The 15,653-nt window shown below is 44.6% G+C and overlaps 1 protein-coding gene across 1 annotated transcript; it reads right to left on the bottom strand.

Moving 5' to 3' along the window:
* Nucleotides 1–1,334: 1,334 nt before the first annotated feature.
* si:dkey-4p15.5 (zona pellucida-like domain-containing protein 1) lies at nucleotides 1,335–8,483 on the bottom strand. The gene is made up of 10 exons (XM_056283710.1): nucleotides 8,470–8,483; nucleotides 7,019–7,122; nucleotides 6,655–6,881; nucleotides 5,813–5,997; nucleotides 5,576–5,648; nucleotides 5,356–5,453; nucleotides 5,175–5,255; nucleotides 4,849–5,020; nucleotides 3,721–3,841; nucleotides 1,335–1,474 (listed from the first exon to the last, which is right to left on the bottom strand). Exons 1-10 carry the CDS (start codon nucleotides 8,481–8,483, stop codon nucleotides 1,335–1,337), a joined length of 1,215 nt encoding a protein of 404 aa, XP_056139685.1.
* Between the last annotated feature and the right edge of the window lie 7,170 nt (nucleotides 8,484–15,653).

Consider the following 15,653-nt stretch of genomic DNA (forward strand, 5'->3'; position numbering starts at 1 on the left):
GGTTAAATGCAGAGCAAAATTTCCCTACGGGGATCATTCAAGTATCTCAAAATCAAAATTAAAAAAAAGAAGACAATAAGGCATTGTTAAGTCATTCCTCCTGCTTTCTTTTGTGTGTTAGCAAATTAGCTTTATCCCTAACTGTCCACAGTGGGCTACATACAGTAGTTAACCTAGATTATTGTGTTCATGTTGATCGTGTTGTGGTTTTTATACGTCATGACGTCTCCTGAAAAAGTCTCTTTACTTGGAGAGAGACCTCTGAGCTAACTTTTTAACCAAAAAAAAGAAAAGAAAAAACAAATTGTAAAATCAACAGCAACTGAATCTATACATAAGAAAAGGAACTTCAGGCGTCCGGGTAGCGTGGCGGTCTATTCCGTTGCCTACCAACATGAGGATCGCTGGTTCGAATCCCCGTGTTACCTCCGGCTTGGTCGGGCATCCCTACAGACACAATTGGCCGTGTCTCCGGGTGGGAAGCCGGATGTGGGTATGTGTCCTGGTCGCTGCACTAGCGCCTCCTCTGGTCGGTCAGGGTGCCAGTTCAGGGGGGAGGGGGAACTGGGGGAATAGCATGATCCTCCCACGCGCTACGTCCCCCCGGCGAAATTCCTCACTGTCAGGTGAAAAGAAGCGGCTGGCGACTCCACATGTATCGTAGGAGGCACGTGGTAGTCTGCAGCCCTCCCCGGATTGGCAGAGGGGGTGGAGCAGCCACCGGGATGCCTCGGAAGAGTGCGGTAATTGGCCAAGTACAATTGGGGAGAAAATCCAAAAGAAAAAAAAAATCAAACAAAAGGAACTTCTTCCAAGCCACTTTGTTCATAACTTTGATTTTCCATGGAAAAATCTTACACAGTGGTATACACAATATATGACAACTGATTACAAGAGACACAATCACCAATTAAATACTTTAATGTGAATCAGGTGAGAAAGTGATTACAAAACATAGCATCGATCATTCACTTATACATAATACAAAGGATTATTGCACAGATTCTGTACACTGAGCTCCACATTGATGATTTATACACTGTCGGTATTGATTGTGTCTCTGAAGGCTTAAGTAACTCGCATGCCACCTTGGCAGAGTGTTAATGTTTATTTAATGAAAACCTCTGATGTCCAGCTTTGATTCTACATTATGAGAGTCCTAAACATTGTTTGCTCATGGCTTGTACTGCGTTCCTATTCCTACAGCATCATTTGGCGTGCATGCAGTGTGTTGTGTTCCCAGCAGCATGCTTATACTGCTGATAAAGTGGCGCACTGGGGGACTGAAGGAGAGAAAGGACTGGCCTCCTCTTTGAGTCAGACGGTAGCAATGGCTACTGGAAGGCTGTCTTTCTCCTCCTGAGGTACAGGCCGAGGAAGGCAGCCGTGGAGATGAAGAGAATAGTAAGGATGGCGACGGCAACTATCACACCCACCAGAGGGCTGCTGTTGCCCTGCGACGTGGACGAGGCAGCTGGATGTGCAGAGAAAGGGGAGAGGTGTTAAATTGTTGAAGCCTATTAGCACCAGAGGCCAGGACTGCAAGTGACAGCGTTTCGGTTTGGACTAGCCCTGGTTTATGTCATAGGATTTTTTTGGGGGGAGAGATCCCCCCCCCCTTTTCTCCCCAATTGTGTCCGGCCAATTACCCCACTCTTCCGAGCCGTCCTGATCACTACTCCACCCCCTCGGCCGATCCGGGGAGGGCTGCAGACTACCACATGCCTCTTCCTATACGTACATGTGGAGTCGCCAGCCGCTTCTTTTCACCTGACAGGAGTTTCGCCTCCCCCCGAACAGGCGCCCCGACCAACCAGAGGAGGTGCTAGTGCAGCGACCAGGACACATACCCACATCTGGCTTCCCACCCGCAGACACGGCCAATTGTGTCTGTAGGGACACCCGACCAAGCTGGAAGTAACACGGGGATTCGAACTGCCGATCCCCATGTTGGTAGGCAACGGCAATGGAAAAGACCGCTACGCTACCCGGATGCCCTTATGTCATAGGATTTTGCTGACCACTGAAATTTTGAGTAACACTTTGAACCTACAGGCCATTCATTACACAGAAATAGACTTTGACTACTTTTATTGTCATAAAAGCATGAGCATCTTACGAGTAGAATAGATGCAACTGAACGATGACGAGTGGTAACTATTGATTAATATATGATTAAAATAGGGGCTTTTCTATATTTAGTTTCCTTCTGGGTGACTGTGATGTGCTGTTACACATAATCTACACACTATATGGGATAAATTCACAAATCACATTGTACCATATAAATTGTAATTGGCTTATTAATTATATGGCGATCATCAGATGTGGCGCTATCTTTACTATGGTTATGCTACTCAGCAGAAGATGGCTGCACGAATTCGCGTTTGCAGTGGCCTCACCCAGTGCGGTGTCGGAAGATGGCGGCGCAAATTCACATTTGTGGCAGCCTCACCCAGTACCGTCCATGCAGTCTTTGTCCACCTCTGTGTCAAAGTTTTGTCTTCGATTGATGGCTGGGAGAGCTGGCGGGACAGGCTAAGCTAACTGCTAGCCCATGCAGACAAGCAGTTCCAATAACACCGAGGGCGGTCTGGCGGCGGCCTCGCCTGGCGTTGACCATGGTGTTTTTGATGTCATCATGTGGAGTGCAGGGAGGTGTGTCGAGGGTGTCTGGCTGGGAGAGCTGGCACTGGGATCGGCTGGGAGAGCTTGGTCTGCTTCGTCGCCTGAGGAGGAAACGCCGAGGGCGGTCTGACAGGACGCGAAGCAGTGCGGGCAGACCGGCGGTGCCGACAGTCATCCTGGCTGGCGTTCGTTCCCTTGGACAGTGATTTTTTTTATTTAGTTTGGATGTATATGTTAGTTTGGGTATGTGTGTTCTTGTAGTTTTTGTATGTATTTTTGTCTTTGTGTTGTGCTGCTGTGGGAAACGGCATTTCATTTCCCTTCATGTGTGCAAGTGCAAGAAGTGAAATGACCGAGTGTTCCTGATTCACCTTATATTCAAGTTTAACAGCTAATTACTATGTATCCCTGTGACACAAAGGATTCAAAATACTTGTGTTTGCCACAATGTGATTTGGGAATGTATCCCGTACGCTGTTTGATGTGGTTTATATTTAACAGCACATTGTACTGACCGGGAAGTTTGGCCATCAGGGTCTACAAGTTGTATATTTCTATTTTTGTGATTCCTTTTTTTCTGTCGCCAGAAGGAAAAGCCTGGTTTCACTGGACCTCCTCCACAAGGAGGTCAGAGGTCAAGCGTGTCTACTGAACAGCCCTTTTTAGTTGATGGTGTTTTGATGTCTTGCTCAAGGATACGTCAGTAGGGGGTATACTTGCAGTTATTTCGGCTCAAACTTAAACTTTTCGCAGTGATCTGCCGACACACCATGCGGCACTATCAGCTAAATAGGGGCGATCCTAATTTAGACTTATTTTCATCTTTACCACATCTTTACATGCGTTAGTGTGCATGCATCCATGCAAACATGACAAAAGTGGGCAATTGGCGGTTCACACATGGTGTATTCTCACCGTGAGCGGCTGTTCCGGTGGGACGACCTGTTGGAAGAGGTTGATGAAAGGTGTAGTCAGGACTTGTGGACTTTTAGCCATTTCAGAGAAATGGACGACCACTGTGTGGTCCATTATGTTTCGATGATGATATGACCTACGACAATCCTAACACAAAACGATAGAGCATGGCTGTACCGTTGTTCAGTTTGGTCACCATAATCGGGGGAGAGGTGACCGTGACCATATTGTTGGCAGGCACATCCTGGTTTGACGAGGCCTCTCTCCTCCTCCGGCCTGCAGCAGGAGAACTACAGTCCTGCAAAGAAGATGAAAGATGACTATGAGAATATCTATCTGTCTATCTGTCTGTCTGTCTGTATTTATCTATATCTATCTATCTGTCTGTCTATCTATCTATGTCTGTCTATCCATCTGTCTGTCAATCTATGTATCTAGCTGTCTGTCTATCTATCTGTTTGTCTGTCTCTATTTATCTATCCATCCATCTATCTATCTATCCTATCCATCTAGCTATCTGTCTGTCTCTATTTATCTATATCTATGTCTGTCTGTGTGTCTATCTATCTATTATCTGTCTGTCTATCTATCGATCTATGTCTGTCTTTCTGTCTCTATCAATCTATCTGTCTATCTGTATCTATCTGTCTATTTATCTATCGGTCTATTTATCTATCTAACTATGTCTGTCTGTCTATCTATCTATCTGTCTGTCTATCTATCCGTCCATGTCTGTCTTTCTATCTATGTCTGTCTGTCTGTCTATCTATGTATGTCTGTCTGTCTCTCTATCTATCTGTCTGTCTATGTCTGTCTGTCTGTCTGTCTGTCTATCTATGTATCTATGTATGTCTGCCTGTCTATCTGTCTCTCTGTCTCTGTCTGTCTGTCTCTCTCTCTCTCTCTCTCTCTCTCTCTCTCTCTCTCTCTCTCTCTATGTATGTATGTCCAGCTTTCTGTAGTCATCTGTCCAGCAGTCTAATCATCAAAAACATAAACCGGAGACTGTTTTCCAATGCAAGTTACCATATCACACCAAAATACCAGATGTGCTCAAACAGAACAGGAAACTGAATTACAGATAACCCAGTCCCAATCTTAAACCACTGGTGACAAAAAAAAACTTTTTTTTTTTTACAAATGTGAAATACAAATGACTCCAAAAGATTAGAAAAGTGGTGAGGACAAATGTTGAAGCCACTCAAATCACAAAATTTTCTGTTTTGATAAAATGGATATTTTATTTTCTCTCTCTCTCATTGTACTAGGTCGCTACAAAAGTGTGAATCGGTTGGTGCTACTCACAGGAAGTAGAGCAGAACACCTTGACACCTCACAAAGTCTGGTAACACAATGCAGGTAAAAGGTGGAAACCGTCAGGTTTTTGTGCTCCACAAATCGGAAGGCCTCGAAGGAGAAGCGTGCCATCTGAGACACACCATTCAGCTCCACCCTTGTTTGTCCATCACGTGTGCACCTTGGATGAGAAGAGGACATGAGTCTTGGGACGGCCCGGCGGGGGGAGGCCAGGAAACATAACGCAGTTGGCTTGGAGTTAAGTTTCACCGTGCAAGCCTTCACGGTAACATGTCATTGTAGAAATATGTCGCGTGGGTGACGAGGCGACTCACCCGACAAAAAGGTCGTAATAAGTGCTGTTTGAGGGAAAGGGACTTGTTGTTGCGTAACATCTGTCCAGCAGCACGTTGAACCTTCAGGAAGGGATGCATTGTAAGGATACCGTCAGGCATTTTCATAAGATACCTTCACTTCTTTTCATCAAATGTAACACGGCCAGTATTTACTGAGTACCTGTTCGTGAGGTTGGTCGCTTTCACTCCCACAAAAATCCTGGTTTTTAGGTTAAGTCCTGTTTCTGGCACAATAAGCGGTTCAGTGTAGCCTGTATCCTGTTCCATTGAAAAGCAGGAGAACCATTGAGTTGACTATTTGTCCTGCACATGAAACCTTTCATTGTTAAGAACTCTCTGCAGGCTGAGGTGAAGCCAAGAGCCTCCGCAGCATCACTTACACTGTACAGCTGCATGCTCAGCGTGCTGATAAAACTACCGTTGTTGTCTCTTACCGCGAGACTCACCCCCGACCTGTGTCGAACCAAGAACATTTCATATCGTGCATTTAAAGACGCTTTACTCGTAAAAGTCAAAGGGACAGTCCTAAACTTGTAATGCTTTTGCCATCAGTGTTTTATTGGAGTGATGCAGACGAGGCAGGAGACGGTTAGCCAAGCCGTGTTCAGTGCACTTACACGCCCAGCTGGGTGTTGTTCACCAGGTATTGCATTGGGTAGCGGCAGGAAAACATGTAGAGAATCTGCTGCCGGTAGGTGATTGTCCCCGCGCTGGGGTCCAAGGAGCTGATGATGCCAGAGATGTTAACAAACTGCACGTTTGAGAAGTCGGAGAACATCCCTGTCCCGACTTCGCTGGTTATCTGTTAAAAGAAATGATGAGACTTTCACCGAAATTCAGTTTTTTTAAGAACTTCCCTGAAACATTTTTAATTTCTCAGGCTCATATACTTTTTTTTTATATGGATCCCCCCCCCCCCCACCTCCTTTTCTCCCCCAATTCTATCCGGCCAATTACCCCACTCTTCTGAGCCGTCCCGGTCTCTGCTCCACCCCCTCTGCCGATCCGGGGAGGGCTGCAGACTACCACATGCCTCCTCCCATACATGTGGAATCGCCAGCCGCTTCTTTTCACCTGACAGTGAGGAGTTTCACCAGGGGGACGTAGCGCGTGGGAGGATCACGCTATTCCCCCCAGTCCCCCCCCCCCCCGAACAGGTGACCCGACCGACCGGAGGAGGCGCTAGTACAGCGACCAGGACACATACCCACATCCAGCTTCCCACCTGCAGACACGGCCAATTGTGTCTGTAGGGACGTCCGACCAAGCTGGAGGTATCACGGAGATTCGAACCGGCGATCCCCGTGTTGGTAGGCAACGGAATAGACCGCTACGCCACCCGGACACCCACTCATGCTCATATACTTGTATATACATATATATATTTCAAGAAGTAAAAAACCTGTCCGCCATGCGTGCTCTGTTCGTCGTTGGCGTGAGGCGTTTCTGTCAAAATTACCTTGAAGTTATTGTGGCAGACAGCCACGTCACTCTCGGCTATGGTGAAATTGAATTTTAAGGTCGGCGGGTCTGTGCTCCAGTCAGGAACCCCGTAGCACTCTGCGTTGTCGAACTGTCCGTTGAGGGCCATCAGGGACTCGTTGTAGAGAGCATGGTAAACCGGACAGAGGAAGATGCTCATCGCCATCGTCTTGGTGCCGCAGACCACTGTTATGTCAGTGTTTTCTGGGTGGGGTGAGAAAGTAGGTCACGACAACAGCCACGGCGGTGGAAGGATCCTAATATCGACGCAAAAGACGATGAGAAATCTAACAGAATATACTTTTTTTGAGGTTTGGCTTGTGAAGGGAAGTGCCACTGACCTGGAGGTCTGTAGGTGTTGTGTGTATTGCATACTGTCTGCGACTGGGCCTCGCTCCTCAGAATTAGGCCAAGCTGGCACACAAGGGTGGCCAAACTTATTGTTCTTCACCGGCAAGGGAAAAAAAACAAACAAAAGTGGGTACCCAGGCATTCACTGACTGTGGTGTTTGTGTGTGTGTGTGATAACATCAAGGCCCACATCAAAAGGTTTGGCATCGACCTTCACACCTGGGAACAAGCAGCAAAGAACAGGGGAGGCCTGGAGACTGGCTGTCCGTGAGGGTGCTGCGCGCTACAACCGTGGCCTCCACCGTGCTGCTGAAAACGAGCGCGGACCCTCGAGAGGAGCGAGTTACCAGAAAGGCCTGAACCCACACCCTCAACCACTTCTTCACACCCTCGCCCACGTTGCCCCGAAATATGCGGCTCCAGGATCAGCCTCTACGCCCGCCTGAAGACCCAGGAGGAGGAGTCATACTCGACCCCGGGTGACCGCCGATGGTGTGTGTGTGTGTGTGTGTGTGTGTGTGCGTGCGAGGAAGTGATCCGAAAGGCAGAATCAGTCCAAACCTTTATGTAAGATAAGTGGTCAGACCTGGCTCGAAAAACAAGCGGTGGAAAATGAAAGTTCACACAGAAGAGAGGAAGACGTGTTTAGATTTACCCGGGAGCTATCATGATCCACGAGTTTCTATATATCATTGTGTATATGTCTTCTTATGACGATTATCCGTCCATCCATTATCCAAACTGCTTATCCTGCTCTGGGTCGCATATCATTTTTATATAATTATATAAATATCTACTGGTATATAATTATATAAATGTATAATTTATATAATTATATAGATATCTACTAATTTTATTTATATATATATACACACACACACACATACGTGTACATATCTACTTGAATCACTGGGTTATTTTGCACCTTATTCGTTGACTGTTCCTACCGTTGAGTGTTTAACAGTTATGTAATTCTATATAATTTTCATTTGAAAGTCAGCAGAGTTCTTAAATCCTTGTGTGCTTTTTAAAATATTTAACAAATCTATTACATGAGCTGCTGTATTAGAATAGTTCAAAATGAGAACAAGACTTTAAAAGCTCTCATACTCCCGACACTGATGAAACCTCCCTCATGTTTATCATCATCACCGTCATCAAGGCTCATCTTCGAAGAGACACAGCTGCATCTTTTAGAAGAGTTGTATTCGAAAAGCCCCACCTGGCCTTGGCTATCGAGGACTTCACAACCAAACTGATCATTTCATTGGAATAATCTAAAAAAATAGATGCTCACTCAAGTAGCAAATTAAGGTATAGACAGGTTTAGATAGGGATGACTGTTTCCATAGAGATATTTTGAGCAACAAAAAAAATAAAAAGAATAAACAATTAAAATATTGGAGGAATAAAAGAGCACACAGTAATGTCATTCACTCACCTGTAAGTCTTCATTTTGTGCCTCTGTATGTGCCACCAGATCCGTCCATTTATACTTACCTCAGAGGAACAGAGGGGCGTGAGAGGGGATCTCTCAGACAATGGAGTAACATGAGCTAAGGATGCAGCATTTTCCTTTTTATGCATTTTTTACAGAAGTTATTTTCCTCAATGTTAATATCACGGCACACGTAAAAGCACATTTCATCTACCAATGTACATAAACAAATATAATGGGAGTATATTTACAGTATATTCTTTCATATATTCATTCTTTTCCAGTATAAGGTCATGGGGTACCGGTACCCTTCCCAGAAGGCCTTGTGCAGAAGGCAGAGAGAACCTAGAAAGGCTGCCTGTCCATTACAGGTACCACACACACAATCATACACACCGACACCGATCAGCCAAAACATTAAAGCCCCTGACAGGTAAGTGAATAGCATTGATTATCTCATTACAGTGGCACGTGTCGAGGGGTGGGATATTTTGGGCAGCAAGTGAACAGCCAGTTCTTGAGGTTGATGTGTTGGAAGCAGGAGAAATGGGCAAGCATAAGGATCTGAGCGACTCTGACACGGGCCAAATTATGATGGCTGGACAACTGAGTCAGAGCATCTCCAAAACGGCAGGTCTTGTGGGGTGTTCCTGGTATGCAGTGGTCAGGACCTACCAAAAGTGGTCAAAGGAAGGACAACCGGTGAACGGGCAACAGGTTCATGGGCGCCCAAGGCTCACTGATGCGCGTGGAAAGCGAAGGCAAGCCCGTCTGGTTCCGATTCCACAGACGAGCTACTGTAGCTCGAATTGCTGAAGAAGTTAATGCTGGCTGTGACAGACAGGTGTCAGAACATACAGTGCATCACAGCTTGCTGTGTATGGGGCTGTGGAGCTGCAGACCAGTCAGAGTGCCCATGATGACCCCTGTCCACCACTAAAAGTGCCTACAATGGGCACTTGAGCATCAGAACTAGACCATGGAGCAATGGAAGAAGGTGGCCTGGTCTGCTGAATCATGTTTTCTTTTACATCATGTGGACGGCTGGGTTCGTGTGCGGTTTACCTGGGGAAGAGATGGCACCAGGATGCCCCAAGGCGAAGAAGGCAAGCCGACGGAGGCAGTGGGATGCTCTGGACAATGTTCTGCTGGGAAACCTTGGGGCCTGGCATTCATGTGGATGTTACTTTGACACATGCCACCTACCTAAACATCGTTGCAGACCAGGTACAACCCTTCATGGCAATGGTATTCTGATGGCAGTGGCCTCAGGGGGTTTTAAAGTTTTGGCTGATCGGTATATATGCAATTCAGAGCCTCATTTTACTTATCGTTCATCTCTTTGGACTTTGATAGGAAAAACCCCGCCAACATTGCGAGAACAAGCAAACTCCACACAAGGATCTAGTCAGAGGGCAACAACACAAGTAAGTGCCAAAAAACCAGGTTCACGTCCGATAGGACATAGGTGGTCAACGGGCAGTGCACAAAGGCAATGCATAGGGTGCACAGAAGCGATTTTTTTTTTTTAAATCAATACCATCAGGTGTGGAGGTGTTCGAGAAAGAGCTGGGTCTTTAGCTTCTTAAAGATGGAGAGGGACTCGGCGGATCGAATGGAGTTTGGTAACTCATTCTACCACCAGGGAACTACAGAAAAGAAGAGTCTGGCTAGTGACTTAGGACCCCGTTGTGGCAGAAGTGCCAGGTGCCTTTCATTGGCAGAGCGCACTGAGTGTAGACCTGAATGAGGAGGTTCAATCGCTTGTATCCGCAACCTCACCCTTTTGGTCACTACCCAAAGCTCGTGACCGTAAGTGAGGGTTGGAACGAAGAATGACTGGTAAATTGAGAGCTTTACCTTCCGCTCAGCTCCCTCTTCACCACATCGGTCTGGTTTCTGGTTTTCTGTAAAAAAAAAAAAAGAAGAAAGAAATAGTTTGATTTTTTTGGGTGAATATATGTAGTGAAAACTGTTATTGAGTCATCAGTTAGAGGATTTTGAAAATACAAGTTGTTGGGAAAGCACTACACCTGCCCTTCACTGGTATGGTAAGGGTATTTATCTATAAGGGTAATATGGTGAAAGCTCCTAGCCCGTCGTCAGATTGACTTGTGAATATTGTTCAGATTGTTTTTGCACCAGTTTCCACACAGGCATAATGCATTGCATCTCAGAGGTTGATTTGCAATTGTTTTTGTTTTGTCTTTATGGTGACATAAGGTTAATGGCCAGGAATTATGTTACGTAAGGAAGCCGTCTATAGGAGGTTTACTGTCTGGGTATTGGCCGGGAGAGTATCACAAAAGAACCGTGATGTATACACATATCATGTTATATTTTCCACTTCAAAGAGCTGGAAACACCTTTTTCTCTTGGAAGATTGTTTGCGGTGATAAAAGTTACATTATTATTCATGTTTGGAATGCCGGTGCTCAGTGAGGCACTTTTGGTAAGCAGAACCGGCGCTGCGGGATGAACCGAACGCCGGGTTATTATAAGGCATGTTTTGTAATGGAACTGCTATTGTTATGACCCAGGGCTTTAAATTTAGTACAGAAAACTTCTGAGACATTCTCTGGCAATCTGTGGGTAAAGGACACACCCACGTGAGAGAAAATCCGGGGTCCTTTGTGCAAACTCACAACATGAAAGGGAGCTCTGACTCTGCTGGGTCCCTCAGAGACCAACCAAACAATGCGCCATGTGAGTACAACCTTAAAAAGTTGGATGATAGATTACTTTAGTGGTATCAAATGTCAAATGCCAGTTTTAATCTGGCCTTTTGTCGTGTAAATATCCATTTATCTTCAAGGCACGCCACTGGTGTTACCTGGACACTCTGCTCCCTATTCAGTGACTCGCCGCAGGCAAAGCCCGGTACATTTTGTCACCTTTTCGATGCTTAAGAATACTGGTGCATGAATGGGAGTCACAAACGGGCCTTATGTACGGTCTATTTAGACGAGGGCACATTATTGCACAAACACAAAACATAAAAATGGGGCCCCCTAAAGCAGTTGCTGGTAATTTGACTGTCAAAAAATATATACAGTACACAGACAATGTGCACTGTATATTGTGTACTGTATACTGTGTTCAAATCTGTTTAAGCAGTCATCCAGGGTTATCTCCAAGCAAACACAATGGCAAACGGTGACGACTCCTTAGCTCTTTGGCGTCTCCGTGTGTCTTTGTTCCAACTTGCATAATGCTCAGCTCATTCCCAACTCGGAGGCGCTCACAAAGACGTGTTTGGTTTGCCGCTGAGGTACGCTGTAAATAGTTATTTCCCACCCACTTCACAAACAATGGCATGCTACATTACAGTGGTACACTCCCCGATCAGAGAATGTGAGAGTGATGGAGATGAGAAGAATAGAAAAGGCGCCATGCCTTACCGATGGGAGAAAGAGCTTTTATGGATGTTTACATTGACAGAAGAATGGTCCTCATGTAACGGGTAGGAGACAACAGAAGTGCAAAGTCTCTATCGGCAACTGATACTCGGAAGGCCATTTTCAGCTTGTGTTTAACCACACTGGTTCTGATTTCAAATATAAAAATAACAATGATCTATTCATATAGCTCTTTTCAAACAATAATGTACCAAGCGCCTTACAAAAAAAGGCAATGATAAACCAAGCAATAAAGCAAACAATAAAACAAGTTTGAACACTGGCTGTACAAGTTGTCCTGCTGCATGCTCAATAGCCCAGGTAAGAAAATCAAAGAAGAGTTCATCTGGATACAACGTTATTGACAGATACGTTTCATCACTCAACTAAGTGACCTCTTCAGTCTAAACCGACTGCAGTCTGCAGGTATCCCCCATCCCTTATAAACAACACAGTACAACACAGCTGCCTACCGACTGAAACCATCGACCCGCTTCATATGCAAATATGGGTGTGACCACTAACTACAGTTTCAAAGGCCATGTGTACTGTTCACAGAGGACTGGGGAATAGTTGCAATCACAGCATTGCAAGATGGTGACAGGTGTACTCTCAGCCCCACCCCCTCAGTTCAGAGAAAAAAACAGGGGTATCGATCACACAGCTTGTCCTCTGCATCTACATGCTACCGCTCCGAGCACACGTGCTTACTCGAAGTACAAAAACATAAAAAATATAAACATATCCAATAAACATAAGAACGCTATAAAACGCATTTATTATAGCACAAATCACTGAATTATTTTACCCACATCAACCCATTTTCTTTTACAGTCACGCCTTGCACAGTAGTTGAGACAGTCAGCGTCGTGTCCCCACCGAACAGTCTCTCTGGACCTCAGAACCCATTCCTAAGCGGTCCACCGTAGTGCAACGGGCTCAGTAGATAAAGAGGCTGCCCTGCAGGGACAGCTTACTGGTCAAGTGATGCCATCCACTGACCAACAGAGTGCTTCCTCTGCACGCCATCTGATGTTTGTGCCATTGGTCCGATAGGGCTCATGATCCTATTGGGCTCTTCTGCCCCAAGCACCATCGGGCGCCCTGCTGCCAGCGCCTTCTTGGGTTTGAATTCGGGGTTACCTTCCCCTAGCCTTTGCCTAAAGAGGCAAGTCTACAAGGCAGTAGAAACAGATGCAGACAGTACCATCTACTGTCTGCATCTACTTTTATAGTGCAAAATATATGAAACACTCTCAATACTTGGCAGTACACTGATTTCAGTGAGAGAAGACCGCCACCAACAAAGCCCCTTTCGGAGATAATACCGGAAGCAATACAGTAGGAATGTTTTTAAAATATTGGGGGTATCTATACTTTTAATGATTTTTGACTGTGGTGTGTTTTTATCTACTGTTTTTTTTATTTATTATTATTTTATTGACTGTCTTTATTGTCTCTGTATTATATATTATTGTAAATAAAGTTTACCACCCCCCCCAAAAAAAATGAAACATAGGCTAATATAAATACTTCAAACCAGCATACTGTAACGAATTCAGGGGGCAGCCCGGGAACCGTCGCCACAGCCGGGACGCGAACCCGTGTCTCCCACTCCGCAAGCGACAACGTTGACCAGTCGACTAAAGCGGTGTTTCTCAACCGGGGGTCCGCGGACCCCTAGTGGTCCGTGGTGTAATTGCAAGGGGTCCGTGAAAATAAAATATCTTTAAAAAAAAGATCCCATGACATTTATAGAAATAGGATTATTTTACTCAAATGTGACTGAGACCTTTATCTACCTAAACTATAAAGGGTAACAGGACTTTTTTCTCTAATTACATCTGTTTCACAAGTGTAATTTATTGTATTTCAATAAGAGATATCGCTCCCGTTTGCATTGCTAAAAGTTACTGCATAAAAATTCTGTTGTTACATATATCTGAAAGTTACTGAATACATATTCTGTTTTGTTACATATATCTGAAAGTTACTGAATACATATTCTGTTTTGTTACATATATCTGAAAGTTACTGAATACATATTCTGTTTTGTTACATATATCTGAAAGTTACTGCATAAGAATTCTGTTTTGTTACATATATCTGAGAGTTACTGAATACATATTCTGTTTTGTTACATATATCTGAAAGTTACTGCATAAGAATTCTGTTTTGTTACATATATCTGAAAGTTACTGAATACATATTCTGTTTTGTTACATATATCTGAAAGTTACTGAATACATATTCTGTTTTGTTACATATATCTGAAAGTTACTGAATACATATTCTGTTTTGTTACATATATCTGAAAGTTACTGAATACATATTCTGTTTTGTTACATATATCTGAAAGTTACTGCATACATATTCTGTTTTGTTACACATATCTGAAAGTTACTGAATACATATTCTGTTTTGTTACATATATCTGAAAGTTACTGAATACATATTCTGTTTTGTTACATATATCTGAAAGTTACTGCATAAGAATTCTGTTTCGTTACATATATCTGAAAGTTACTGAATACATATTCTGTTTTGTTACATATATCTGAAAGTTACTGAATACATATTCTGTGTTGTTACATATATCTGAAAGTTACTGCATAAGAATTCTGTTTTGTTAACTATATCTAAGTTACAACTGAAAGCTCTTATTTTTGCCCCAAAGAGTGAATAAATGCTATAATGCAATTTAAAATGCAGTTTCTACTGTTTCTATCAAATTGCAACCCCCCCTCCCCCAAGATCAGGTGGAGGGGTCCTCAGGGTAGATCAAAAATACGCAGGGGGTCCAGGACCCCAAAAAGGTTGAGAACCACTGGACTAGTGGGTCCGACCTGTTGGTCAAGGACCAACGTGTCTACTGATCCATGCACGTTACAATCCCTTCACAAGAAAAAAACACGGGAATCAGTCACACAGCTTGTCCTCTGCATCTCTCCATGCTACTAAATAATAATAATAATAATAATAACACAAAACCTCACATGAAACACTACAAAACATCGCATCACCTGTGAGGAGACGCCATTCAAATCCAACCCTCGCGTGCTGCCTATTAAACCCACGAGACCAGCACGTACACAACCCCCGTTGACGCTAGCATGAGGCTAATTAAATTAGCCAAACTCGCATGAATCATACGGTCTAAACCAAAGATACAAATCCTTTATACAACGGAGGATGGACCAACAAGTTTGTTAGCACCTCACAATACTGCGTATCACCATAATATAACTTTAAATAAACAAATGAAAAATGATGAGAGAGAGAGAGTTAGAAACCGCGACTCACCAGCTGCGAGCATACGCGCCTGCTAGAGCCGCGGGCCTCAGCGGTGCCACACCGGAACTGCGCCCCCGGGGAACAACAGCTATGCACGTGAAACCGCCAGGGGGGGGGGGCTATTTACAGGTAGGAACTCATTTTGGGGGAAGTGCACAACAATTGAAAAAAGATTTCAGGGGAAATAAAGAAGTAGAATAAAATAAGGAATTTGGCTCGGCTACATTAGCTCTGCTGTGCTGCGCCGTTCTCTTGGCCAGCCTCTGTTGCGAGCCTCTGTGACTAGTGTAAACTACTAATAAGACCCTGTAGCCGAGCGGTTAGTGATGTCGCCTTGTGGCGCAGTACACTCGTATCGAATCCCGCACCCGGCAAGAAAATGACCGGTGGCAGCGGCGGGATCCGGAAGTGTGCAGATCCTCAGAAGTCTCTTCGGAGCGCGGGAATAAAAAAACGCGAGGGCGCGCTTCCGGGGAGGGTGACTAGTGTAAACTA

This window comes from Lampris incognitus, chromosome 7 (assembly GCF_029633865.1).
Source record: "Lampris incognitus isolate fLamInc1 chromosome 7, fLamInc1.hap2, whole genome shotgun sequence".
NCBI lineage: Eukaryota > Metazoa > Chordata > Actinopteri > Lampriformes > Lampridae > Lampris > Lampris incognitus.